Source organism: Lepidochelys olivacea, assembly GCF_965140295.1.
Source record: "Lepidochelys olivacea isolate rLepOli2 genome assembly, chromosome: 4".
Lineage (NCBI taxonomy): Eukaryota > Metazoa > Chordata > Testudines > Cheloniidae > Lepidochelys > Lepidochelys olivacea.
The window spans coordinates 102,173,796-102,196,962 of record NC_140414.1 but is presented as its reverse complement, the minus strand read 5'-3'; the positions used below and the strand labels follow the sequence as shown (position 1 = coordinate 102,196,962).

Genomic DNA, 23,167 nt, shown 5'->3' with positions numbered 1-23,167 from the left:
GGTGGCCCCCTAACTTCAGATGAGTACCTCCACAGCCGTATGGAATCAGTAAATTAGTAGTAGAGTATAAATAAACTTGTTAATGACAATGCCTTAGTACTCTGGTTTATATATGATACATTGACCCTGTGAAAACTATTGTACAGATACTCCAATAATTTATATGGGTTGGGGAAGACTGAGAAGGAGGTCAACCTCAGTAAGGGAATCAGCAAGTAACAAATTTTCCATTGTGGATCCTGACCTCTCCTCTTCCCCAGTCTGAAATGTTTGAGATACAGAGAGACAGCAAGTAAGGAAAAATTAGTAAGGAAGGAAAGAGAAGTAAGACAGAGAGAAGCATGTACTCCTTTCCCTAAAATTAAGGGTAATAACAGTAAATTATTTTGGAACCTCCACTTGGAGCATCTTCATGCTAAAGAATATTTCTTCTAGGAAATGATGGTCAAGCTGTAGTGCTTCTTAAAATAGTGTTTATAAATGAGCAAGGGGCAGCTTTGTAGTCACTAACAAATTTTCTGCCTAGGAGATTGTTGTGGAGCATGTTTTCTGATCCCTTCTGGAACCTTTTTCCCCCTTGATTAAAAAAATCAGTGATATAGTTCTTCTTCCACATAGCTTTGGAGCATTTGGATACTTTCAAGCCCAGACACTTGGTTGAAAGAAAGGGAATGAGGACATTTTTTTCTTGAACTGACATAAAATTTAACTGCTCTTCTCATACCTAGCATGTGCCATGCTTTGTCTTTCAAATGTTGAGATCTTGCGGACCCTATCCTCATGGAAGATACAGTTAGACTCATACTTTTCAAGAGCAGAAATTTTGGAGACTTTTCTTCCCAGCATCATTACCAGCAGGAAGTATGTCTTTATGCAAAGGAACTACATGAAATTATATATCGTACGTTCAAATGGATGGGGCATGAGATCTCGTAGCACTGCAGGCAGATCCAAGAGAAGAAATATATACCTAACTATTGATTTGGATGAGCAGCCTGCCCTAGGCAACCTCAGTGCTATAACTGCTCTACCAGAGACTTGGATAAGCCTGTGTGTATAATACTGTTCACTGCAGAAATATGAGCTATGATGGTGGTAAATCTAGCCCATCCTTTAAAAAGAATCCTGTAATGCCCATTTTCCTAGGTGATCTTTCTATTCTGACAGCAATAGAAGAATTGTGTCCAAACAGTTGCATACAACCATAGTGTGAAAGACCTGAATGAGGCTAAGAGAATATCTATTTCTTTAGAGGAGAACCCATGTTGATTTATATATGCCATAGTCATCACATCTAATTCAACCAGGACATGCTCCATTCTCAGGTGATCTAGGAAGTCCTGAAGATCCAACCTTACTGCTCTCATTTCTAGAAAGTTCATGCTATGCAGCCTCTTTGATTCCATTCCCTTTACATTGTGGCAGTCCAAATGTTTCCTGCATCCTTAGAGGACGGTATCTATGTTCACGATTTTGGGGTCCGGACTACAAAAGGAGGATTTTTTTTCCACCACGAGATTCCTACTGCCACCAAATGAGGAATCAAATCATTCTGGATTGTATCTTCAGTTTCCCTTGCATCATTTCACTTTGCATCATCAGAAATATCTGACAGGTTTCAGAGTAGCAGCCGTGTTAGTCTGTATCTGCAAAAAGAAAAGGAGTACTTGTGGCACCTTAGAGACTTACAGATTTATTTGAGCATAAGCTTTCGTGAGCTACAGCTCACTTCTTCAGATGCATTCAGTGGAAAATACAGTCGGGAGATTTATATACACAGAGAACATGAAACAATGGGTGTTACCATACACACTGTAACGAGAGTGATCAGGTAAGGTGAGCTATTACCAGAAGGAGAGCGGGGGTGGGGGGGCGGGAACCTTTTGTAGTGATAATCAAGGTGGGCCATTTCCAGCAGTTGACAAGAAAGTCTGAGGAACAGTGGGGGGGATAAAGATGGGGAAATAGTTTTACTTTGTGTAATGACCCATCCACTCCCAGTCTTTATTCAAGCCTAAGTTAACTGTATCCAGTTTGCAAATTAATTCCAATTCAACAGTCTCTCATTGGAGTCTGTTTTTGAAGTTTTTTGTTGAAGAATTGCCACCTTTAGGTCTGTAATCGAGTGAACAAACAGATTGAAGTGTTCTCTGACTGGTTTATGAATATTATAATTCTTGACATCTGATTTGTGTCCATTTATTCTTTTACGTAGAGACTGTCCAGTTTGACCAATGTACATGGCAGAGGGGCATTGCTGGCACATGATGGCATATATCACATTGGTAGATGTGCATGTGAATGAGCCTCTGATAGTGTGGCTGATGTGATGTGATGGTGTCTCCTGAATAGATATGTGGACACAGTTGGCAATGGGCTTTGTTGCAAGGATAGATTCCTGGGTTAGTGGTTCTGTTGTGTGGTTGCTGGTAAGTATTTGCTTCAGGTTGGGTGGCTGTCTGTAAGCAAGGACTGGCCTGTCTCCCAAGATCTGTGAGAGTGATGGCTCGTCCTTCAGGATAGGTTTTAGATCCTTGATGATGCGTTGGAGAGGTTTTAGTTGGGGGCTGAAGGTGATGGCTAGTGGCGTTCTGTTATTTTCTTTGTTAGGCCTGTCCTGTAGTAGGTGACTTCTGGGTACTCTTCTGGCTCTGTCAATCTGTTTCTTCACTTCAGCAGGTGGGTACTGTAGTTGTAAGAATGCTTGATAGAGATCTTGTAGGCGTTTGTCTCTGTCTGAAGGGTTGGAACAAATGCGGTTGTATCATAGAGCTTGGCTGTAGACAATGGATCATGTGGTGTGGTCTGGATGAAAGCTGGAGGCATGTAGGTAGGCATAGCAGTCACTAGGTCTCTGGTATAGGGTGGTCTTTATGTGACCATCACTTATTAGCACCGTAGTGTCCAGCAAGTGGATCTCTTGTGTGGACTGGTCCAGGCTGAGGTTGATGATGGGATGGAAATAGTTGAAATCCTGGTGGAATTCCTCAAGAGCTTCTTTTCCATGGGTCCAGATGATGAAGATGTCATCAATGTAGCGCAAGTAGAGCAGGGGCATTAGGGGATGAGAGCTATCCTGAAGGACGACCAATCACTCTCACAGATCTTGGGAGACAGGCCAGTCCTTCCTTACAGACAGCCCCCCAACCTGAAGCAAATACTCACCAGCAACCACACACCACACAACAGAACCAATAACCCAGGAACCTATCCTTGCAACAAAGCCAACCTATTTCCACTAACAATACCTTCACAAAAATTAAGGGCTTGACTGGAATATGAAGAGAAGTTTCTGCCAGATCTACCAATGTTAGCAGAGCTGCTGAAGAGACTGAATGCTGTGACAGAAGTTAAAGTCTCTAACCTGAATCCTGTCTTCTTCATTAATCAGTTCAGCCTTAAGAGGTTTATGACTATATGGACTCTTCCTCATCTTTTTGTTACTATGAATAATATGGAACAGAATCCTAATCATCTTCTATAAACAGATTCTATTGCTTTTAGATGTAGGAGGTGCAAGATCTCCATCAGGATGATTTTATGTTTCTCATAATCTCTCAACATTGAAGAGAGTATAAAAAAAGGATGTGGAGGAGCCTAGAACTCCAGAGGACATCTGTGCTACATTTTCTTTTGTACTTACCTGAATGAAATACATTGAGAAGTGGGATATCCTGCCTCTTAGATCTATTTCTGGACAGAGGCAGATTCTTTGCAATCATACTGTTTGAACTGGAAGACAGATTTGGAGTCATTCCCTGAGCTGAGTTTTCCTCAATTGTTTCAGACCCTGGTTTTAACTATAGAATAACAGGAGTCCCTTCTCTCTCTCTCTCTCTCTCTCTCTCTCTCTCTCTCTCTCTCATACTTTTATTCTGCATATGAATGAAGGGAACTTCTGCCTTTGTAAGATGTCTTGTTATTGTTCTTGAACTGGACTTAAGAGCAAACTCTTTGATTTGTATGTGTTAAATACTATTTCGCCAAGCGTCACCTTGAACACAAACATTTTGAGCCACAAAGGAGTTGCTTTGAATAGTTAACAATTGTTGAGGTCTTAAGCCAGAGTTGGGGTCTGATCACTAAGTTAGTAGCCAGACATTTCACTGGCAGCCTCATGGGGTCCATGAATTCATTCATTGTAATTGTAGTAGCTAAGGATATTTTCTTAAGTACTGTATATCATTTGTCCTGTTTCTGGGGGGTTAGATTTTTTAGGTCTCTTCAACAGGACACAGTGGCTCTAGCAAAGCACATTGTTTCCAGTGGGCTGGAAGGCTGCTGAAGAAGCTTTGAAGTCACTTCTAACTGGAGCTTCTACCTTCCTGTCTAGAGGATTATTTAAGATGAAATCCATTCCCATCAACCTGCCTCTTTGCCAGGGTTGAAACTACTGCATTGATACTTGGGAGGATGAAGGATGAACCTTTGGGTTCTAAGATCCTGTAGAATTTCGGGGCTTAGTGACCAACACTTCTTCCTTATCAAGCATTTCGTATTCCTAACTAATGCTCATCAAAGGAGAGATGAAGAGGGATGGTAAAGTTGTTTTAGTTTTGGATAATAGGTATTTGCTTGTAATTTTAATCTCCTCATCCTATTTCTCTGGCCAGATTTTAATGGTGGCCACCCTCTTACTCATCATGGTTTCAAATATGTCTGGGTGAAGAACTTTGCAGGAGATGCTAGTGGGTTTCCTCCTAAAGCTAGCTTGGAGTATTCTTGACCCAAAGCCAAGAGCTCCCCCACTTCTTTGAGAGAAGAGCCAAAGCTCATGGAAGTTGAAAAAGATCTGCAGTGCTTTTTACCTTCTTTTGCCTTTTTTGCTGGGTCCCAAGTCAGGTCACTGGCCTCTTTTCTGTTGTTCTCTTTTGGGTTTTACCCCACGAGGTAATGGCACATCATATCATCTGATACATAAGTTTAGAGGGAAAATGTAAGGAAGCATCCCCAGAGAGTCCAGATCTTATGATTGGGAAGAAAGGAAGGGAGAAAATATGCCATGTACCTTCTAAGTGATTCAAACACCCTCTTTTTAGAATCTGGGGTGCATCTCCCTTTATAGACTGGCCTGAGGACAGTTTTGACTTACCCCTGACAAATTTTTGATTGATGCAGTATTTTGCCAAATCCCAACAACTGAAGAGGGCTGACTTGTGGAAGTGTCTTCATTGGAATATTGCTGGTTAAAAGAGGATTCAGAGGTCTCAACAAGCCATCAGACTTTGAGACCCATCCTGAGGCATATTAAGGGTCCAAAGAGTGGAGTGATTGTGGTGGAGCTCAACTTCAGAGGCTACTGAGAGGATTTCCTTGTCAGTTGGAGCACCTCTTAGCTGTTGCCTTTGCCCTCTTTGGCTTGCTTTACCACAGTGGGAGAACAAACAGAAAGAAGGAGCCCAGTCGGAGATTTTATTCAGGGACTAGAGTCCCTTAAATTTCTGTTTTTTAAAGGAGAGGAGAAAATGGGGAGAAACATTTTGATAACTGATGCCCCCAAATCAGCTTTAAAAAGGTAGGATTGTAATTGATAATGTGGGAACACCAAACTGTCACTCTGGTTACCCTATCAGAGGCACAGAATCTGGCACAAAAGCAAAAGGGGCCTGACCAAAGCCTTAAAGCTGGTGGACAAGTCTGACCTACTTCTAGTATTTGCAGGAAGAAGTACAATGCAAATTTCTTACAGTGGGGAAGAGGACAGGATCCAGAAAAAAAAAACTGTTTACCTTTAATTCTTGTTCTCTGAAGGTACATATTACACTAGAGCCACACTTTTGGGACTATCCTTTTGCACAAAAAGCTTGTTCCAAAAACTCCAAAATTAAATTTCTGAAATATTATATCGCTTTACCAGCAGATGGCATGCTCCTACATGCTGTTGAGGCATAACAGCCAGTAGCACTTTCAACATTCTTTTTAAACCAAATTAAAAAAATTCAATGAAATTTAGAACAAAAATACACTTTTTTCCTAACAGGAAAGAGGATGGACGTGTGGATCCATTATAATTATTACCTTCAGAGAAGAATTCTAGGTAAGTGTTTTGCTCTTCTTTAATGACAAGTATAGTAGAATTATAACAGATCCACACTCTTGCAACTGAAAACTCCAGGAATGCATCTGTAAGAAATTAGTAAATAAAAATGATATATAAACAAAAAATTGCTAAAAATTGATTACAGGATCAAAAAAACAAAACAAAAATAAAAACCAACCACCAAACCGAAGTTCTTAAACAAAACACATATTATCACTAAATGTAAACAGGAAAAATATTGTATACAGAGCAATAAAATACCTCTCCAACTTTCAACTACAGAAATAGAGAGAGCCTATAAAATAAGACTTGGGGGATACAGAACTGGGCTACTCTGAACATAGAGGTTCATTTTGTCACATTAATAAGCCAAACTTGTTTTTACACCACAACAGACTCTATTCAACGTTCTGTAAGCATCAGGTATCTTGAGAACTCCCATGAAGCTACGCTGCAAATCTGGGTATTGAAACCACACTTAGGCTGTCTATCTTTAGATAAATACCTGATGAGTAACAATGGAAAATCAGGCAGACATTCAGACAGTTCTCTTGAACACAATTTGACTTAATGTATTCTTGTCAAATTAAACAAAAATGTATATGTACATACTAAAGGATTTGGTCCATTCCAGACACAAGCCAAGAGACCTTTTTACATCCAACTTGTAGAATAAAGACTCCCCAGCTAAAGCATGAGGGAATGGAAGAGATTAGCAGGATGCGTGATTAAGATAGATTTCAAAAATCATCTTTTGAATGAATTTATAATTAGCATTGCTTTATATTTATATTATTAGCATCTGAAAGTTGCTTACTATGTGACCTAAAGTTCCTGGTATCACAAATATAACCTTTTACATTAGAATCTCAGTTGAAAAGGAAACTATGCTAGCTGATTTCAGAGTAACAGCTGTGTTAGTCTGTATTTTCAAAAAGAAAAGGAGTACTTGTGGCACCTTAGAGACTAACAAATGTATTAGAGCATAAGCTTTCATGAGCTTATGCTCAAATAAATTGGTTAGTCTCTAAGGTGCCACAAGTACTCCTTTTCTTTATGTTAGCAGAGGAAGGACTCAGCTATTTGTACCACAATTCAAGAGATTTAACAATAGGTTTTAAAATATATTGAAATGTTTTACTCAGATGTTTACATACCCATGCCCATCTAGTCTGATATTTCCAACAAAATCATACAGATGTCGATTTGGGCTTTCACATTCAATTCTCCCCAAAAGTATCATCAAACTGTCAATGTCTTTTATATCCGATGTCAATGGCAAACCCTGTAAACAAAGTTTGTTGTAACACTATATTATAAAAGTAATTTACAACAAACAAAATATAAAATAATAAGTTAACCTATATATTATACAATAGATTGTCTAGCATTGCACACATTGCACAACAGGGGAAGGGAGCTCAGCAGAATGGTATCAGAGAGCACAGGCACAGCTCTTTGCCAGTAATTATGGTAGCACTATCCTCTTGAAAGAGATCTGGATGAAAGATAGAGTCATAACCCCAAACAAACATCCATCCACACCAGGCAGCGGAGGTGCCCCAGTATGGAGGAGAATGCTTTCCGCATCCTTCAAAAGGCTGATAGATCTGCATCATGTTCTCTTTCTGACTCTTAAGAGAAATTCTGGGGTAGTCAGGCTGTCACTCATGTGCAGCCCTCCTTCACCATGCTTTCCCTCTCCAAAAAAAGCAAGACAAGGCTTAAGAAGTCACAGTCTGGCTCTACAGCTTGGAATACATAATATAAATTGTTTAAAATTCATCACCATGGCATTAGTTTCTAGAATGAAGTAATATATGTACAGTATACACTGAAAATTTGATTGATACCTTTATATTTAGGAAGCTTTTCTACATATATACACAACAGACTATGAAGCTAATGAAATTCCATGAAGACAAAGGTAAGGTGCTATACTTAGGGAAGAAAACCCAAATGTATAAATACAGAATGGGGGATAACTGGCATGGCAGCAGCACTGCTGAGAAGGATCTGGGAGTTGTGGTGGATCACAACCTCAGCATGGGTCAGCAATGCAATGTTGTTGCAAAAAAAGCAAATGCTATTTTAGGTTGCATTAACAGAGGCATAGCATGCAAGTCACAGGAGGTGACATTACCGCTCTATTCAGCACTGGTTAGGCCTTGGCTGGATTACTGTGTCTAATTTTGGTCACCAATGTATAGAAACAATGTAGATTAACCAAAAGGGATCCAGAGGTGACATAGATGATCAAAGGGATGGAATGCAAGTCATATGAACAAAGACTGGGGAACTGAGTATGTTCAGTATGAAAAAGCGGAGATTAAGGGGATAGGACAGCAGTGTTCAAATACTTGAAAGGCTGCCATAAAGATGGAGAAAAGTTGTTCTCTCTTGCCACAGAGGGAAGGACAAGAGGCAACGGGTTCAAACTACTGCACAGCAGATTTAGATTAAATCTCAGGAAAAACTTCCATATTGTAAGAACAATAAAACAATGGAACAGACTGCCTAGGGAGGTTGTGGAAGCTCCTTCACTGGAGGTTTTCAAAAGGAGGCTGGATACCCACCTGTCTTGGATGGTTTAGACCAGTGGTGGACAATCTGCACCCTGTCAGTGTAATCCGCTACGGGCCGCGAGATAGTTTGTTTATATTGACCTTACGCAGGCACGGCCGCCTGCAGCTCCCAGTGGCCGAGGTTCGCTGTTCCCGGCCAATCGGAGCTGCGGGAAGCAGCAGCCAGGACGTCCCTATGGCCCGTGCCACTTCTCGCAGCTCCCATTGGCCAGGAATGGCAAACCGCGGCCACTGGGAGGTGCAGGCAGCTGTGCCTGTGGACGGTCAATATAAATAAGCTATCTTGCAACCCGCCAGCGGATTATCCTGACAGGCTGCATGCGGCAGTGCAGATTGCCCACCATTGGTTTAGACACAACAAATCCTGCACCTAGGCAGGGGGTTAGACACTAAATAACCCTTGCAGTCCCTTCTAACCTTATGATTCTATTTCTATAAATTTCAAAATCTCATAATTTGATCTCTAGATTACCTCAGCTGCTTACACACAGCTTCAACTATCATTTGTGTATAGGTGACTCAACTATCTCTCCACTCTTGCACTCTCTTTTTTCAATCTCAAACTCAAAGTAACTAAAAGTGAACCTCAAATCTTTTCGTATCAAATTCTCTCCATTACTTCCTTTCTTCACTATTGTTGTTAACTTCATTCTCCTAATCACACAAATTTACAATCTTTGTGTCATATTACCTAAATTCCTCCATCTCACCACATTTCCATACTGCCAACAATTCCCTTCCTCTTTCGCTAAAAAATCTCAGTAATCTGACACTACCTTTCTGACCCTCTAGTCAAAATTCTTGTCTTTGTGTTGATCATCCCCTACATCACTACTGCAATTTTCTCACTATCTGTTCACGCTTATCATAGTCACCTTCAAGGCTCAACTCTGTTCCCTTCCTCTTGTTACCCATACATTTTGTATCACAAGTGCCTTTGTAGCCTACTTCTAACCTTTTATCTTTATGCTTTTTTCCACATTATCCTTTAAGCCTGGAGGTGAAATTTTCAGAATTGCCTAAATGACTTAGAAGCCTAAGTCCCATATAAAAAGCAATTTAGATACTCAATGAGACTTAGGCTTCTGAATGCCCATGTTATTTTTGAAAATAGAACTTAGGGCCTAAAAATCTTTAATATCTGCCCCTTAAGCTCCTAAGTCACTTTTGGGCTTTTGAACATTTTTACTCACTAACAGCCACTGAACTTCTTTACATTCAAATCCCTCTTTAACATTACCACTCTGTAAAATCTGTCACAATTAAACCTCCTAAAACATTATTTCATATATTTCTTAACAAACAGCAGTACATCCTTATATTGAAATAACTGTACACAGAAATAAGACAATCAGATATTTAAAGTATCTGTAAATAATATATTGAAAACATACACATTCTTACCTGTCTAATTTTTAGGTTTGTTTCACCATCTAAATTTGATGTTTCAATGTAGCACATGGCTTGTGGTTCACTTATTTTAGAAAAAAATAAAGCAATTATCTTTTAATATATCACAGTAACAAATATAATAATTTATTGACATGTAAAAGCTTTCTGTAATCTCTTAACATATTTATATATTATATTTCCTTTAATAAAAGCCTTCAGATAAAAAAGCTCCTACGGACAAATAGTTGTGCAAAATTATTAAGTCATTCACATTTTCAGAAAATGTCTGCCATAAATATATCAAAACTATGAAGAAAAACGTGTATATATAATTGGAGTTTTCCAGACACTTAGAAAGCTTCCTATTCAAGGTTCACATGTGCTCACTAATTTACATTTAACAGCTGATCAGAATATTCCAGATATTTCAAGTTCATTTGCAAAAGGTCTATTAGTATATTTCTTTATAACAGACATGCACAACTGATATACTGCCATTTAGCTCCCAAAGAGGTCTTCCCTCTTTTTATGTAAACCTTGTTCTCAAGGAATGAGACTACAAGTTTGAGTTTATGCAAGATACTGCAACTAGAGTCATGCATTTATTCAGACTCATGCTACCACCCCGCCATGTATTATCATTATACCATATTTCCTATGTCAACAGACTTAGTCTTAAATATTAACTAATAAATAATAATAAACATTTGTATAGCACTTTTCATTCTTAGTAAGACATTTTCAGATACAAATTGAGTAAACATTATTAGTCCCATTTTACAGATGGGGAAATTGAAGCACAGAAGCATCAAGTGACTTGCCTAAGGTCACATGGTGAATAAGCAGCAGAGTCAGGAATGATGGGTTCAAGATTTCTGAAATGTTTTACTCAGCTGTCAGTTCCTGGACAGGAGCACAGAATCAATAATTTAGATCTGTGGTAGAAATTTAGCTTTGTTTTTGTAAGGGCCCAGGAAGTCACTAGAAATACTTCGAGTAAATAAATAGGAATTTAATCTCTATGGTGATTTGAAATCTTCTAGGTTTTAAACAGAAAATGCTTTTACTCTCCTTTTTAAAAAATTAAATTGGAAATTCAATATTATTAAATAAATAAATAGAGAAAGTTTAAAGCATGTTTTTAATCAATGCTGAATAGTAGCCAATGTGCCATTAACTTTATCTTGTGGCAAATATTTTGAATTTTTTAAAATGTATGGATTACTTCTTCATATTTTCACTGTATGCTATTAAAATATGGCATTTAATTATCACAATTATCTCACTGATTTTTTTCTTGGGCAACTTTTCTAAGAATGTAAATGACAGACTTCCATTTAGACTGTTTTAGTATAGCTGATTCAATAAATGCCTTTGTCTAATTTTTCATTAGTTTAACAGTCACAAATAAACTCATTTATGAAGCACTTTGAAAAAGCTAAGGCAACAAAGACATTACAAATAAGAGACATGCTAAATTGCAACCATTTTAGTAGAATGCAAAGTAAACAGATTACAGTTAGATCACAGCAGGCTGTTTGATTTGTTAGTGAAAAACAAAAGAAGGTGCAGCCACAATACAAACACTCGTATAAAGCTGAAGTATATCAAAGAAACATGCAATTTTCACTACACACAAGAATGGAGCTATTTTTCCATCACATGCAGTACAGAATGTGCAACATCCAACTTTGTGCAGAGGGTCCTAATAAAAATGTATCAAATGTTAATACTTTGTCATATTATATAATTTATCGAAAACAATGAGTTGCCTATGGTTCAAATGTATTCCTCTCCACTTGCCTAAAGTACAACATGCAAAGTTATACTATGGTTTCACAGTGACGGTTTGTTTTATGAAAATTTGCTTCGTAGTTTCTGTGAATATAATACAAAAATATACTCGGGAGGAGTGAAACAATTTTTCAGTATTTGGGAATACTATTGTACATTTATATGTTTTAATAACCTATATAAATATTTTGATAAACTAAATCTTTTCTATTTCAATAAGATTCACCTCTGTAATGTGTTTGTTTTTAAGACAGTTGATATCAACATAGCTATTCAGACAAAAATTGAACTACATTTTTCAAATTTGGTACATGAGGACCCACATACACTGTGCAACCAGTTTTATTCTAACCTTGATGACAGACTGATGAGATCAGCTGGGAGATGCTCCCCATTGGTCACTTTCACTATTTCCCCTACTGCCACCTACATATCCCAGTTTAAAAATGATTAGAACAGAAAAATGAGTAACGGGAAAAAATCAAATGGACAAAGAGACAAAAAGAGACGAAGTCTGAAATTATTATACAAAAAAACAATACATGTTAATAGACACATTTGATGACAATTTTTTCAAAATCCATTTAAATCAGGTCAGAGAGCAGAAGACAATATATAAATTTCTGCTCAACCAGCTTGCTTTACTTTAAACACAGATTCTAAGTTTCAGAAAACTTTGATAATAAAGTTAAAATAAAATGCGAGCATCCTATGTTCTCAAATCACAGCTTATATAAAGGTCCCAAAGCAGAGATACAGTAGCATTAGAAGTAGTATTCAACTTTTTCTGAAAAGGTAGGACGACAAGTATCTTTACATGTAGATAAAAATCCAATTTAATTTGCATCCAATCATAATTTATAAACTTTGATTCTAAGTATTATTGATACCCAAGTATTATAATATCCAAATATACTTAGTACTGTCACTACACCGTATGTTTGTACAATGCCCAGCACCGCAAAGCCCTTGCCTCTAGAAGCTACCATAATAATATTATATTGCTTGGAAAATAATGACCATTTGACAATATTTTATTTATCTTAATATACAGACTGGATAGAAGGCTCAGATTAATACACCAGTGAGATCATTGTTGTTTTTCTGTAAAAACAGATGCAGTTGAAGGCACTATCTGGCTGACAAGCATGCGGCACACATTTTTCCTCTTCTGAAGAAATTCAATACACATACATACACAAATAAACTATTCTGTTTGCAGGCACTCTGTCATGGTACAGAAATGCAGGATGGAGGGAAACTTCAGGTCTGTCAGCCCTTTGCAGCCTTGGGGAAAAGAAAGTCACTCTTGAGACTAAAGAAATTCCTCAACTCTCCAACTTAATACGACCTGTATAAACAGACTAAGTTTATCCAAAGATAGGAAAGCCACAAAAATATGAATAATTAACTTATTAATTTTGTTTCTTCATCTGGGGATGCACATTTTCTGTTTCTTAGTGGCCATTCTACTTCACTGAGACTCACAAGCAGAAGAGTCAATAAGAACACAAGATTCTTTTAGTCTTATTTTACACACTTTATTTGATTAAATCCTCATCTCTCTATAACTTCAGCTGAGTGCTTTCATGGCTATAGTAATGATTCAAAAATGAGTATCTGCTGACAGAACAAATAACTTTATAACAATTGATGAAAAACTCTTACTAACCTGAACTATCGGGACTCAATTAATTATTTTATCGGTCCTCCAAGCACCACATTTCAAAATGATGTCCCCACCTCAAGGTGTTTAAAACAAAAAAAACTGTACTGAACCTCTCCTAAATGGCCCTAAGACCAGAGACCTGGACTGTCAAAATGTTGGGATAGGCTTGTCTTGGAGAGACTCACAAACTTTAGAAATGAGTGTCCTCATAGCTTCCACACCTCTAGCCTCAGAACAGGGGGAAAACAAACTTTCCCCGCGATCTGATAAAACACCATGGAAGCATTAACATGAACAACCAAGCCATACAAATACAAATATTCCCTTGTAGTCTGTGGATCTGGTACAGGGGACTGAAAGCATGGCAAAGAAACGTGGTTCCAAATTGTTAAGAATGTACCCATAAAGTTGTTCCTGGACCCCCCCCCCCCCCCGTCTTTCTCAGGCTCTGTTATTTGCGCAGGTGTTTCCCAATAACTTAGAAGCAGACATGTTTGGACCACAGATGCCCATCTAAAAATCCACCTTGCCTGTTGATCAACAACACAATAGTCAGGATGCCAAGCCCCACCATCAAATAACTGAATTCTGAAATCTCAACAGCACTCAGACAGTCCTCATCACAAGGATGTAAATATATAAAGGAGATGCTTCTTTTGTCCATTTTCCGTTTGCTGGAGCCTTTGTGATGTAAGTCCATTCTGAGTTTGTCAGCTCAGTCTCAAAAAGATACGGGTCCTTCCACCGTAACAGGGATAAAACTTCCCAAAGTAACCAAGAACTCTGAGTAAAATTCTCCAGAAACTGCTGTTCCTTGCTCAAGAACCAATCACATTTTAGCAACCTAAAATAGAGCCTGGCCTATAGAACCATGTTAACATAGAATGCACAATCTACTTGAGAGTGATCTGGCACACAAACTTGAAGTTCTGGATCTGATTCCAGATCTCTGTCACTCATTCTGAAAAGAGAATACTTTCTTGATATCGAAAAGCATCCCCAAATGAATGAATTTAAAGAAGGAAGCACAGAAGGAGCTCTTTTCCAAACACATATACCATTCCCAGTCCATACCAGCCCATAAAATCAAAGAGCTGTAAAGCAGTTCTCTGATAGCCCCCACATTGTTCTTCACCAAGTGGAGTTAGGATACAGGAGAGAATTAAACCCCCTGATTGTGGGTGGAAGGGAAGGATAAAGACTGGAGCCCCACACAGCATATCAGGTCACTGCTGCTTCAAAAGACCTACTTCTGATGCCATGCATGAGGAAAATTCAGGGCGTTACTGTAGTGTATCTGGTGAAGACGCTCTCTGCCGATGGGAGAGAACTGTCCCATTGGCATAACAAATCCACCTACACAAGAGGTGGTAGCTATGTTGGCAGGAGAAAGTCTCCCGCCAACATAGAATTGCCCAAACCGGCACTTAGATCAGTGTGACTTACGTTGCTCAAAGGGGGGTGGGCATATTCATCTGGATGACATAATTTATACAGACGTAAGGGGTAGTGTATACCAAGCCTCACATGACTCTGCCATCTCCCCTCCTTCTTTTCATACTTAGCATATAGATCCTATAATGACTGGAACTATCAAGGCATCTTTTTGTGTCTCTCTCTTAATGTCGGTCACTACTCCTCAACAAAACAAGAGAGCAGAGCACTCCTCAACTTCTACACTCCTATGATAATGCAGAGAGGACACATTGTTTGTGTATGAAAGGGGCCTTCACCAAACCTTCAGAAAGAACTAAAAGATTTCACTTTCTCAGATGCTGTGCTGCCTAACAAGATATTGAAGGAGAAGGAACACCTCTGAGTTACAAATTTCTATCCCAGGAGGACAGAAATGGTAATAGGCTTTGGAAATAAGTACTAACAACATAAGAACGGCCATACTTGTTCAGACCAAAGGTCCACCTAGCCTACTATCCTGTCTTCCAACAATGGCCAATGCCAGGTGCCCCAGAGAGAAATAGAAGAACAGGTAATTATTAAGTGATCTATCCCATTGCCCATTCCCAGCTTCTGGAAAACAGTGGCTAAGGACACCATCACTGCCCATCCTGGCTAACAGCCATTGATGGACCTATCCTCCATGAATTTATCTAGTTCTTTATTGAACCTGTTATAGTCTTAACCTTCACAACATTCTCTGGCAAGGAGTTCCACAGGTTGACTGCGTTGTGTGAAAAAATACTCTCTTTTGTTTGGTTTAAACCTGCTACCTATTAATTTCATTTGGTGACCCCTAGTTCATGTTTTATGAGAAAGAGTAACACTTCCTGTAGGGAGCCAGGGTGGCTCCCCTCCGAACCAGAGGGTAAAGAGCCACCCTTGCAGCCTGAGTGGGCGGGGCCAGGCCAAACTTCTGCCAATCCCCGGAAGGGGAAGGGTGGGACAGGAAGTACAAAGGGCGGGGCCCTCTGCCCAGTGAAGAGAGCACCAGAGAGGGAGGTGCTCTCTTCACTGGGCAGAGGGCCCTGGGCAAGGAGGAGCCTGACCAGGAGGAAGGCCTGTGGCAACCAGGGCTACCAGTCGCTGAATACCCAGAGGACCTGGAGGGGTCTGACTGCAGCCCGGGCCAGCGTGAGTCCGATACCGAGGGGAAGCGGGAGTGGACCGCAGCGGAATACCCGGACGAGATGGAGGGACCGGAGCTGCCTGCAGCGGAATACCCGGAGGAGATGGAGGGACCGGAGCTGCCCGCCTGAGAGACCGGGTAGGAAGTAGCCCAGGGGCCTAACTACACCGTGGGGTGGGTGTGTTTGGTCAGAGGGCGCAGACGGCCCCGCTGACCCAGCGGCGGGACTTTCGCCTCCTGCCACTGTCAGGGCCCTGGGCTGGAACGCAGTGGAGTTGGGTGGGCCTGCGTTCCTCTACCCTGGCGCTCCCCTGCCTGAGGGGCATGCTACTGACTCCTGCCGGCGTTCCCCTGCCTGAGGGGCGTGCTACTGACTCTTGCCGGCGCTCCCCTGCCTGAGGGGCACGCTACTGACTCCGGCCGGCACACCTTCCCCGGTAATTCCCCAACGCCCGGAAGGTGTGGCTGAGGCCTGCCACGGAGACCATAGCTCTCCATCGCCCCTAGGGGCTCGGAGGACCGACACCTGTCACACTTCCTTATTTACTTTCTCCACACCAGTCATGATTTTATAATAATCTTGCCATAAAGCAAACAGAATAAATGATTCATTAGAGAGTGTGCTTACAACCCAAATTATTTTATGTTATTACATCAGCACTTCAAAGATATCTACTCTGTAATACTGGACATCTGGATGACATTAATTCCATGACCTATCAGGACCTCTGAAATACTACAGATTGCCTTGCTAATTAAGGATTCATAGCTTTAAAAAAATCCTTCAAATGAAAATTCCTTTCACAGTATCTATTGAATAAAATGTTACTTTTTGACCAATGACTTTAAAAAAATATCAGTATTCTGATCTCAGTTCAACATATAAAAACCAGGAGCTATTTTCTTGTGATTTAATTTTAATAGAATATTAATTGCAATAAATTAGTTTTTTTCATAGCTGTTTTGACCATTAAAATGAGAAGTTCATATCATATACAGAAAAATAAAATAAAAAAGGTTATTTTAAAGGTAAATCATTATTATGTGGCTCTTTGGGGAAAATCTGTCTCCTCTCCCTAGTTTTGTGACAGGTCATTTCTTGTAGTAAACAATCCATAGATTGTAATTAAGGAATATACACTCTCTCTCTCTCTGATTTTAGATTATCACTAGGAAATGTTGGTTTTAACTGATGATCTACACTAACAGAAATCCCCAATTTATAACAACTCACCTCCTTCCAACCCAACCACCTTTTATAGACTACCAAAGATCCTTATCTTGCAAACACTTTATGCACATGAATGGTTTATTAACTTCAATGAATTAAGCACATGCATAAAGTTTAACCCCAAACACGCACAAACACTCTGAAGTTATAAATGCTTCCATTGGAGCCACTTGCAAGGTCCTTTACAGTCAGTCCCCACCCGGCCTATCATCCCTCATTCGCGATCAAGTTGTCAACTTAGATTTAGGGTTTCTAGTGCCTTGTGGCACACAAGGCAACCCATTTTTCCCCACTGTCTGTCCAGAGCAAAATGTTTGACTCCATTATAAGTTGTCTCCATGATGGCAACATCCTTCTGGATCATCTTGAAATAGGTTGGTCTTTGCTGTCCATGTCTTCTCTTCCTTTCCGGTGGAATCCAGTCTAAGACAAACCTTATGCTTCTGCCTCAGAGAAGTCTGCTGACATGGGCCATCCACCATAGCCATCCCTGTCTGATTACTGAGTCCATTGTCTGCTGACCCAGACAGCGCAACACAATTCCAGATTGGTTACACAATCTCTCCAATGAATTCCCAAGATTATTCTCAAACAAAGCCAGTGAAATGCATTCAGCTTCCTGCCACATCATCTGCCACATTTCCAAGGCATACAGTACTGCAAAGCTATCTTATTATCCCCCTACAAATCCCTCCTCAAAACTCTCCTTTGCTGTGATTCCTACCAAAAACTTGATAGCTGTTAGGCTGCTGGTGTGCTGAGATCATTGCCCATCATGTGGGCCAATACTGCCTGTTTACTTATACTTACACCCCTTCTCCCCCCCAGCTTTCTGCATCCATTTGATGTCTCTTGGTTTACAGACTAAGTTTCTTTGGGCAGGAACAGACTTTTTGTTGTGTGTTTGTACAGCACCTAGGATCCTGGTCCATTACTAGGGCTCCTAGGCCCTATAGTAATACAAAAAAATAAACAAAATTAGAAAATAGATGCATACAACTGCAAATCAAAATACATAAGTTATTCTGCAGCATTTAAATAATTCTTATTTCAAAGTATTTGTTAGAATAGGTACCGCAAATAGCGCATGACCTGATCAAACAGATTCTGAAAAAAGTACATCTTTTACATAGTAAAATCTGGATTTCATAAATAAAACTCTCCAAGGAAATGATAAACAACCTCTAAGAATATTCATTAAAAAATAAAAATGATTAGTTTATACTATTTATGATTTTATGCAGTGTTGATGTTATGATTAATATAAACTGAGTTTTTGTTTCATGTTTAAAGATCGAAGCTTTATATAATTTGAAAACTTGGATGGAATATACAGATATTCTATTTAACATCTACATATTAAAGAATGAAAAATTCTCTGTTCATAAAAACATCAAATCATAGGTAAAATTCCATAATTGATAATTTGGTGGTTACTCAGTTTAAACTAACACATGTAAATCTGAACATAACCATCAAGATTAGCAACTATTCATAAAAACAGACTTTTCTTGTATGGGGCAAAACATCAGTGTATCTTTAAAAATGACTGAATTTGTTATTAATATAGTGAAAAGTTAATTTGTCTATTACTGAATTTTGCCATCTAGCCAAACAGATCCATTCACTATATCAAACAACAGATTTAAGTCTAAATGCATTAAAGGTCCTGGTAATATAATGCCCCTAGGGGATTAGCAGACCCCTCTAACAAAACTGACTGGTACAATTCCTTTTATTTATTATATATGCTAAGCATGAAAAAGTGTTTACGATTTTAAATACCCAAATACAGATTATTTTTCAATACTAAATGTAAAATTATGGTAGAGGTAAAGAATATTTCTGTTTGTCTTATTTCCTTGGAGCAATCACAAAATTAATGCAGGGTAGAGAAACCAGCCTCTACATTGTAAGCATCAGTGGGCATCTCTACCTTGATGAGAGAAGTACAGTGTCAGCAGGTATATACTCTTTGCCTTTTATTATAACTATATCTCCAACATCTACCTGTAAGAAAACTGGGAATTGGTTAACAGTCAAACACAGAATCTCTAACTTTTATTCATAGGTAAATCCTCAATTTGCCAAAAGACAGTTCAAAATTTAGGCAACAATTTTCAAAAGAGTGTAGGGGTATTAGGTCCCCAAATCCCACTGAAATGAGGCCTAGTCACATTGTATTCCTGGCATTGAATATATTCCACTTTAATCTCCCTTGATATTGGGAACTCTTATTATTGTTGTATAGTCAGATGTATATTTAGCCTAGTTACACAAAAGGAAATTAGTTTCCCTAAACTCAGAGTTCTGTTGCATCACAGCAGATGCCTGCTCCTGGTTCCAGCTAACTTGTATGTAACCCATGCAAACAGATGTGAACCTCATGAAATTAAACCTTTCCTGTTTGTAATTAGATGATTTCACAGGGGGAAAAAAAAAAGATCTGATTGGATCAAATTTACTGAAATCTCAGGTTACACAAATCTATGAAAGCTGTTTTTTTGACAAACATTTGCAAATAAGAACATAAGAACAGCCATACTGGATCAGACCAAAGGTCCATCTAGCCCAGTATTCTGTCTTCTGACAGTGGCCAATGCCAGGTGCCTCAGAGGGAATGAACAGAATAGGTAATCAAGTGATCCATCCCCTGTTCCCTAGTCCCAGCTTCTGGAAAACAGAGGTGAGGGACACCATCACTGCCTATCCTGGCTAATAGCCATTGATGGACCTATCCTCCATTAATTTATCTAGTTCTTTTTTGAACTTTGTTTATAGTCTTGGCCTTCACAATGTCCTCTGGCAAAGCATTCCACAGTTTGACTGTGCATTGTGTGAAGTAGTACTTTTTGAACAGTACTTCTGTTTCCCTAATTTACCACTGCTCTATTACCTCACAACAACGCCTGAAGTTTTAGTATTTTAAACACAGGGTAAGCTTTGCAAATATATTAAGTAACTTTAAAAACATTTTTACTAATCTTTGCTCAGTATATAAAAACTGAGCTATTTTCTTGTCTATTAATTTTAATAGTGCTAAAGGTACTTATACAGAGATGTCATATGCTAATATCCCAAGAGCTGAAGACATTCAGGCAAAACTTTCCTTGAAATATTATTCAGGCAGACCTTTCACTGAACTATTAATGATAGTTTTGCCTGAGAGAGGAATTTGGTTTTGGGCCTAAAAGTATATTTTATTAAACAAGCTAAATTTAATATTCTAGAAAGCACTACTAAAAACTGAACATTTTAATGCTTTCCATCATACTTGTAAATTAATTCATATGACTGTCATTTACTCTGATATCAAATATATCAACTGTATCAAACGATAGTATAAACATAAAATTTACACCCCTTAAGAGCAAAAACAAAAAAACAAATACACACCTTTTCCCAATGGACAATCTCCCAAGCACCATTTCTCAATACTGAAAAGCAAAGACACACAATTAGACTGTACAACAGTAAAACTTCTGGTTATAGGTGACACACCTCTTGTGTTCCCTGTTACTAAAAATCATGTGTATAAAATAGAGCAGTATACTCACATGGCATTTTACTGAACAACACATTCTCTGCTATTTCAGGTCAAGCATTTCAATTATAAAAATTAAATTTTAATTTGTACAGCACCTTTCATATAACAAGACTTTATAGGGTTAGAAAATCATAGAAATGTAGGACCGAAAGGGACCTCAATAGGCCAACTAGTCCAATCTCTTGTGCTGAGAGAGGACTAAGTATTATCTAGACCAGTGGTTCTGAACCAGGGGTCCAGGGCCCCCTGGAGGCCCCCAAACAGGTTTCAGGGGGGGCCACAGGGCCAGCATTAGACTTGCTGGGGCCAAGGGTAGAAAGTTGAAGCCCACTGTATGGGGCTGAAGCCCAGGGCCCTCAGTCCTGCCACCTGGGGCTGAAACTAAAGCCTGAGCAATGTAGCTTCATAAGGGCCCCTGTGGCGTGGGGCCCCAGGCAATTGCCCGGCTTGTTACCCCCTCATGCCAGCCCTTGCTTTCATATGCCAGAAAACCAGTTACTGTAGCACAAGTGGGCCATAGAATTTTTATAGCATGTTTGGGGGGGCCTCAGAAAGAAAAAGGTTGAGAACCCCTGATCTAGACAGTCCCTGATCGGTGTTCAACTTGTTCTTAAAAGAACTCCAATGATGGAGACGCACAAGCTCCCTAGGTGATTTGTTCCACTGCTTAACTACCCTTACAGTTAGGAAGTTTTTCCTCATGTCTAAACTAAGTCTCCCTTCCTGCAATTTATGCCCATTATTTCTTGTCCTTTTCTCAGTGGCTAAGGAGAAAAAATTTATCACTCTTCTTTAGAACAGTCCTTTATGTACTCTAGACTGCTATCACGTCCCCTCTCAGTCTTCTCTTCTCCAGACTAAACAAAACCAATTTTTTCAGTCTTTCCTCATAGGTTTTCAAGTCCTTTAATCATTTTAGCTGCTCTGGACTCTCTCCAATCTGTCCACATTTTTCCCAAAGTGTGGTGGCCCAGAACTGGACACAGTACTGCAGTTGAGGCCTTATCAGTGCTGATTAGCGCTTACAACACTCCTGTTAACATATCCCAGAATTATATTCACTTGGTTTACAACAGTATTACATTGTTGACCCATACTTAGGTTGTGATTCACTATAATCTCCAGATCCTCTTTTGCAGTACTCCTATTTTGTATTTATACAATGGATTATTCCTTCCTGAGTGTAGAATTTTGCATTTGTCCTTGTTGAATTTCATCCTATTTAATCCAGTTAGTCAAGATCATTTTTAATTTTAATCCTGACCTTTAAAGTGTTTCCAACCCCTCCCAGCTTGGTATCATCTATAAAAATTGTAAGTATACTCTCTGTGCCAATGTCCAAATCATTTGTGAAGATACTGAATAGAACCAGACCTAGGACTGATCCCTGCAGGACCCCAATCAATATGCCCTTTCAGCTCCATCACGAGCCACTGATAACTACTCTCTAAGTATGCTTTTCCAGACAGTAGTTCTCAAAGATAATCGCTAATGGCTCAGATCTCTTCAATCAGTTTCTTAAGTATTCTAGGATGTATTTCATCAGTCCCTGCCAACTTGAAGACATTTAACTTCTCTAAGTAATTCATAACTTGTTCTTTTCTTATTTTAGCCTTAGATCCTACCCATTTACTCTGTAGTTCTCTATCTTAGTCATACAATCACTGCTAACTTTTTGGTGAAAACTGACACAAAAAAGGCATTTAATACTTTGGCTATGTAACGGATTTGGCACCCACCTCTCATGAGTGCCCTTTCAGGTTGGGCGTGTCTGCGTTCTTTAGTTCTGGTGACCCCTTTCAGTGGGTTTCAGGCAGGTTTGTCAGTGACACAGCGCTCCAGCCGAGTCACACTATCTGCATGTGAACCAGCACAAACCGCTTCCAGGTATATGGTCCACTGGGGCCTGTCTCTCCTTAGTCCTCCTTGGGCTTTGGTCTTTAAGTAGTCCAGCCCTGGTATGGGGCTGTAGCCCCAGGGCTTCCTCCCTGGAGACACTATCTTCCTGCAGCCCTCTCCAGGCTCAGTCCCTATTCAGTCCTACCAACCAGCCAGGAGCTCCCTCCATGCTCCCCCACCAGTCCCTGCTAGCAAACCATCCATGGCCCTGCTGCTCTCCCAGGCAGCCAGGCCTGCAGTACTTTCTTCTCTTGCTCCAAGCAGCAACTAACTGGTGCTTTGTTCTGCAGCTCCTTTTATAGGGCCCTCCTGGGCCCTGATTGTTTGCCTCCCCTGAAGCCACTCTAGCCTGCTTGGAGGACCTCTCCACTTCTCCTTCCCTGGCATGGGTGTGGCAGAACCTTGAGGCCTCCAGCAGGGGGCCTT

General features: G+C 39.6%; 1 protein-coding gene across 3 annotated transcripts in view; it reads right to left on the bottom strand.

Annotated features, from left to right (window-relative positions):
- ATP8A1 (ATPase phospholipid transporting 8A1) overlaps positions 1-23,167 on the bottom strand; it is a 245,376-nt gene that overhangs the window by 169,798 nt on the left and 52,411 nt on the right. For 2 of the 3 annotated variants that reach the window (XM_084625417.1, XM_084625419.1), the window contains exons 6-9: positions 20,692-20,732; positions 12,164-12,237; positions 10,030-10,099; positions 7,198-7,325 (exon numbers count right to left, since the gene is read on the bottom strand). In XM_084625417.1, coding sequence (XP_084481543.1) covers positions 7,198-7,325; positions 10,030-10,099; positions 12,164-12,237; positions 20,692-20,732 — 313 coding nt within the window. Of the gene's footprint in view, positions 1-7,197; positions 7,326-10,029; positions 10,100-12,163; positions 12,238-19,231; positions 19,306-20,691; positions 20,733-23,167 lie in introns of all 3 variants that reach the window. The other variant, XM_084625418.1, reaches the window with a different exon arrangement.